Source organism: Perna viridis, chromosome 6 (assembly GCF_037379345.1).
Source record: "Perna viridis isolate PV_CMFRI_1.1 ecotype Kerala chromosome 6, ASM3737934v1, whole genome shotgun sequence".
NCBI classification, from domain to species: domain Eukaryota; kingdom Metazoa; phylum Mollusca; class Bivalvia; order Mytilida; family Mytilidae; genus Perna; species Perna viridis.
Window position 1 is genome coordinate 28,832,024 of NC_142450.1, and position 6,817 is coordinate 28,838,840.

The 6,817-nt window shown below is 32.2% G+C and overlaps 1 protein-coding gene across 1 annotated transcript; it reads right to left on the bottom strand.

Annotated features, from left to right (window-relative positions):
* Positions 1 to 305: 305 nt before the first annotated feature.
* Positions 306 to 6,017, bottom strand: LOC148614385 (G1/S-specific cyclin-D2-like). The gene is made up of 5 exons (XM_088588521.1): positions 5,503 to 6,017; positions 3,971 to 4,186; positions 3,326 to 3,485; positions 2,939 to 3,069; positions 306 to 2,457 (listed from the first exon to the last, which is right to left on the bottom strand). Exons 1-5 carry the CDS (start codon positions 5,695 to 5,697, stop codon positions 2,278 to 2,280), a joined length of 882 nt encoding a protein of 293 aa, XP_088444647.1. The 5' UTR covers positions 5,698 to 6,017; the 3' UTR covers positions 306 to 2,277.
* Positions 6,018 to 6,817: the final 800 nt, after the last annotated feature.

Below are 6,817 nucleotides of genomic sequence, written 5' to 3' on the forward strand. Positions count from 1 at the left end.
TATAGTGAATTCTATAATAACTCATTGTAAACTTGAACATATGGGTTCAGTGCAATTTTTTGTCGTACAAATGAATTAAGTTTTTTGCTACGATTGTTAATGTGATTTTCATCTTATAATCAACACTATTTTGCTTTAAAATGTGATAGTGTGTCTCTATCCTTGAATTATGAAGCGAATTCCAAGTGTTATAAAGGTATGGGTTCAGCGAATTTCGACTAAACCTTGGTTAGGCAGTGTCATAATAATTATTACTCCTAGTAATTTTTTCCAACTGTACACCCATTAAAGTAAACAAAGAAATGTCAATTTTCAATCTGATTTTATTACATCTCTGTACTCATCAGAATTGTAAAATTCACAGCAGAAAGAAACACCATACATCGCTTTTCCCATTATTCTTTCACACACTCTTACCATCCTTTTGTCTTATGTACATTTTACTGGCTCTAACCTTTGACCTACTATAGCACACAAGTACTGAACATGATGTAGTTCTGAACTCCAGTATTGTACATTATAATATAAAACAGTGACTTATAATTCGAAAGTATGTCAGCTTAACAAAAACTGAACTCGAAAACAATAAATTAAGACTACTCATGCAAGATCACTCTGTCAAAAGCATATATTTGGCCACTTCACAGGTAGAAAAGATAGGTTTGGTTTTGATTCAAGTACAAATGCACTTTGAGAAAGATGAGAAATTTTGTTAGAATAAAAGTTTTTACCTCTGACCAAATAATTTGCTTAAGACACCTTCAGCTAACTCACTAGTCACTTAGTTTTCATAAATAAGTCACGCTGGGCATATTTCATTTTCTCCTTTTATTAAATAACAAATTTCATTCATCATTTTTACACATGATTCACAAAGTCCTTGGTATACATTATCACAGTTAAATTATTGTACTTCATGAAAGACTAACTCCTATTGCCTTGTTTACTTCTTAATACTGCCCTTACTTGGCGGATATCAGATCTTGTCCAATTTATGAGATGCCTATGAGTACAAAGTGTGCACCCAAACTGCCCTATTTGAAATCACAAAATATGACAACTTATCTGACATCTTTTTGTTCAGAAAAGTTAACAAAATTCATTCAAGAAAATAAAATACATTTTTTACAATTATTTATCACATGCATTTAAATTAAGTATTCCTTGCATTGAAATTCCTTCCATAGTTTGAGAGGTAGAAAAGATATTTTCATATAGTTCAAGATCAGAAACACTTGTTCTGCAAAGAGGTAGGTGAATTATAAATCTACCATTTAGGTTCACTTAATCAAATAATAACAAGAAAAACATAAATTGGTCCCTGTTATAGAGCAAAAATAATTTATATTGGCTTATCCATGATGTTTTACCTTGTATTTCCTTCTGCAGTATATTTTAGACAAAGTATTATAAAAATGGCACTGATAAACAGTTGAGAATTTCTTTTAGAGACATCATAATGACAAAAGAATAAATAAATAAAATATCATTTCAACTTTGTTGAAACAGTTAAACTTAATGATTTTGAACACATCAGTATTTTGTGACTAAAGCACACTAAAGATGATTTTGAATAAATAAAATGATCTTTCTACACTAAAATGTTTGCTACTTTCGTTTAAGTATTGTATTTAAGACCCTCTCTATTTCTTTTCTACAAAGGGCAGATAACCCCTGCGTCTACGTCGTATTTTTTCTAACCACAATCCAGCAATGACTATGCATCATCGTTTTATTCCTAATTCTTTCCAATTTTTATAGCACTATGAAAACTAAGGAATAAAACTTTACATAAATCACCACACATATTGTGAAAAAATATATAAAAAAATTCTTCAGTGCATATCGTGTTTCGTAAGCACCATTTAAGACAAATGATCATGTATGCTTTGTGTCGATGAGGATGCATTTGAACATATACGTGGATTGTGATATAAAACATGAATTCAATAACATTATAATGGTTTTAACAATTTAAAAAAAAACATCATTAACAACAAAAACGTCAACAAACATCCTTTCCATCATATCAGAGATAACCAGACAATTTGCCCACTGAAACCGAAAAATTTTAAGAAAAGTTTTTGAACACATTAAACTCGAATTTCAGTAGGTAAATCATCCATAAACCCGATTTGAAATGAACTTAATCGTTCTTCTTCCGATATGGCAAAAGGCGAACCCAAACATATATAAATCTCTTATAAAAAGTTCATCTTAAATGCAGAATTGGCAGCGTTTGGATAAGTAAAAGTTCAGAATTTCTTAAATTGTTTTTTAGAAAACAATATCTTGAACATCTGTAGGTGTGGTGGGTTGGCCTTCTATGTGGTCTCTAGTGTTCGGGTGGCAGTCTGTTTTTGATGAAGAAGGAGTTTCAGGCACTGAGTTTTCGACATTCGACAAGTTCGATGCTAATGTTTGTTCAATTTGTTCTTGACACGATCGTAAACAGTCCTGAAAAGAAAAAAAGATACATTTATTAAAACACGAATGACATAACTGATCACTTACATTGAAATTATGATTACAGTAGCTCTATCTTAATTATGAATATTAATGTTTATGACAGCTTAATTGGTTGAGCATTTTGTGTCTTTCGAATAAATGCTCGTATCAACTCAACGGGTGTCAATCTTCACAGAAAAGCTCTGTAATAATTTAAGATAAAGAAACGACGGGGGTGTGGGGGACAAACGCTATTAAAACAAACCCCTTATCTTTACCTATTGCGTCCAATTTAATTAATCGACCTATACAAAAACCAGATTTACGCAACACAGGTGTTAAATGCCCAAAACTATAAAATCTTTCAATAAGTTCTCAAGCCGTGTCGGCTGACCCAAGCCAAAGACATTGAAGGCCAGGACTAATCCGACCATATCCCATAATCTTAAATAGTAACGAAATTTCATTAATAAAGATAAAGGTCACTTACGATATCAATTCCTAATATTTGGTGAAGATTTCCCAAGAGTTTATGACTTGATGTTTTCAAAAGACCATGTGCTGCTGCGCCAAGACTTCCGGCAGCTATCATGGAAGGAGGGTACATCATAAATTTACAATCTGAAAAAAAAAAAACAAAACAAAATCAACATTTTAATAATTATCTGCATTGATAACGAAAATTCTTAAGTATTATTGAACTGTAATGAATTATGTGTTTGATATATATATATTCTACAAGGTTAACAGAGCTATCGGCATACATTAGTCTAAATGAGTTCCTTCTAATGCTGAATGAATACGTGTATTAGTTGATATACATTGAAACTCAAAAGATACATTTAAATATTTAGTATAAAGGACTTGATTGATTTACCTTTAGAGCACAAGGCTATGAAGATCTGTGCGTGACGTTTTATTGAAGTTCGGACTTCGTTTTCCATCGGAATTCGACTCAGAATCTGTTCTAGAAAGTCGTGTGGTGTTATAGCAGATAAGTCCCATTTCAATTTGTTCAAAACTAACATTTCCATTGTCTGTAAATGAAAGAAAAAAACGAATGAGGAAACTTCATCATCAAAAACAATAAAATAGTTCAGAATGTGAGGAATGTATTTACTTGTACATGATATACATATTACCCAGAGGCAAATATATGGTTAATCTTAGGTGAAATCACGTAACTTTAGCGTTCGTAAGGGAAACAGTTTAAAAAAAAACACGAAAAATAAATAGTCATAAAACAACAATAAGTACTTACAGTTCATAAATTTAAGGATTTTTGTAAACTTTTGTCGGGGTCAATATTGTAAGTCATAAATGGTATGACTTCTACCGACTGATGGACATTTCCAATGAGATATTTCTAAACAACGGCTATCAGAGCCGTTTGACCATTCTAACTTCAGTGTAAAATTACATCAATGTGATATCGGACTTCAAACCCATTCAACTGATTTTATACACGTAGAGTTTAAAATGTGTGAAGATAAATACAAGAAGCTTTAAATTTTAAACATACCATAAGATCTTCCAGTGTAACTGAGTTATCTGTATAAACCACGAGTTTTTCAGCTGTTAAAGGGTTAGTCTCTTTAAGTTTAGAAGCGAGAAACATTGCCACTGCTCCTAAGAGTTGAAGTCTTGTTCGCGGTATATCGACAACAGAGAGAAATCTGTCAATATAGTTCATTGCTAAAGGAAAGACTTCCTCCTCACATTGTTGCTCCTCGCAAACCTGGAAAAAGAATATTTTTTAAGAAATCTTTTTGCAACTACGCAACTGGCCTTCTGTATAACATGTAGTTAACAATGTTAAACCTAAGTTGAATGACCTTGACAAACTATCCCTGGAACTAAGTTCCGACAGTCCGGTCGCCGGTTTGAACGCGACTATTCCAACTGACAAGTTCAGAAAACTAAATAAATTTCTTCACAAAGTTAATTTTGGGAAATGTGCACTTAATTAAAATTTTACACCACTAGTGACGTTTCTCAACTTCATTAGGCTAACCACCTATGTTATTTAAAAAAGTCTTTTTTTTTAATTCTTAGTTAACTTTATTTTTCTTTTCATAATCTTTTTTTCTATAAATCGAAAAAAAGTGATCGCCAAATATTGGGATTGTCTCCTTTACTTTATCAAAAAGAATTTCTTCTCTGATTCAAAACCATCGGATGTATACACACGAGCCCCCTTCGCAAGTGTTGAAATTTGCCTGCAGACTTGCATTTAGCAAGGTTGCCGACGTTAAATACTGTCTTCCTGAATATTACATGATTCAATGAACGAAATTAAATAAAAATGATAAAATAATTCAAGAAAAATTCAGATTGGATGAAGGCAACCCATGTGCTTAACTAACACTGCGCAGAATCAAATACCAAAAGCGATGTCACCCATCCATGTACTGTTCATACGTTAACACAGAAAACACGAAAAAAATTAAAATAAAATACTTTACAGCAATAAAACCAGTTAAAATGACAGTAAAAATGGTCAATGCATTTTTCTAAATCAAAATTTGAAGTTTGAATGAATGAAAATAAAAAGTTATAAAGCTTTAAAGGACAATATTGGCCATACCGTCATCAAATTTCCCGACAAAAATGTTGACGCAGAGAATTTATCTTAAATCCAAATAACGAGAGGAAACGGCTAAATTTTTTTACAGAAGTATTCAGTTAACCCTGCGCCAGGTCATGTTAGCCATGTCGTGCAAGTTTTTTAAATGATTTGAACGATATTAAATAAAGAATGCAAGGGGTGTCAAGTGTAAGGCGACACACCGCCATTTTGTAACTTACATTCCACAACCGGCTTTTTCGCACATTAAAATAAAGAACAATTGAGCGAATAGTAAAGGATTTATAAGAAAGTAATACAAAAATAAATCAGGTTCCTTAATGACTGAGTTTTTAATATGCAATGATTTTTTTACCATTTTTACACCGATCGACGTGTCACAGTTGCACCTCGTGGGTGCAGCATAGAACAGAAGATAAATTTAGACATTTCAGGGAATAAAGTCAATATAATCAAGTAAAATTTACCTCCAACATCCATTCTGCAACCATTTTCCGCATGTACGGCTTAATGTCTGTTTGAACACATTTGAAATAGCTTGAAGTTGGTTGATATTTGTCCTCAGTAGCAAGTAAATTGTGCAAAACTCGGTCATCTTTCAAAAGCACTGGATCTTCGTATGCCCTTCTCAAAGAAGCTGTTTCACAACACATCAAATCCATGGTTAATGCAGTCACTGAGATTTTGCAATCTAAGAACACAATTTCGCACTGATAAATAAATATGATATAAATAAAAGAAAAATCCTTAAATGAAAAAATGAATTGCCACAATGTCCAAGTCCTACGTTATTTGGCCGGAATGTAGCACTGAGACGACTGTTATCAATGAATGAATGAGTATGAATGTTCAGCTCCCTTTTATGCTCACGGTGCTCAATCCAATGACTGAGGGGAGCTGTATATATACCACCCTCGTCTATTCAGTGACTGTGAGAACAATTCAATAGCGAAGATATTTGTTTCTGTCATTTTATACGCATGCGCAACCAGGTAACCCTAAGGAGAATATGTACTTAGAACTCCTTTAACAAGACTTTTCGGAAATAATTCGAAAACTCGTGAAATAATTTATATCAAGTTAGATTTTAAAATATTTTTTAAATGTCTTCAACACAATTTAAACATTTTTTGACACGCGCTAATTGCAAAAATTAACTTTCTTACTGAGATTTATGAACCTATGAATATTAATGAGATGACTGTGATTGACAGGTGGGCAGAAGGGACCGCCTCAACAGCTGTAATTTCATTTTCTTTGTTCAGGGTTGCAATGTTTTATTATGTGAATTTTTACAAAACAGGAGGCTTCTTCCTTAAGCGTTTTCAGCCAAAATTACTTTAAGATATAGTTTTTTTTCAATAACTAATCTTTTTCTTTTCTACAAGAATTGTTAAAATTTTCTGAGTAACATACATTTAAAAAAAAATAAATTAATGCAATTTTTACCAGTAAATAAATGCAAATGAAATATTTTTTCTTTGTTAAAAAGAAAATTATTAAGTAACTTTAATGTTACCTCGTTGTACTTCTATTTTTAGAAAAAACATATGAGGAAAAAATTCCTCTACAGCTCTTACTGAGAGCTTTCTTATTGGGTGGATGGATCTACCTACCACGCCTACATCGATTCGCGTGCCGGTATATTTTTCGCTATACGATTATGCAAGATTATATAGAATCAGATATTATCTATTACTTTCGGCTGTAGGGCATACCACTTCTTAAAAGCAGTGCTTATTAAATGATACGCAACTATAATAAAATTAACGAGTGAAAATG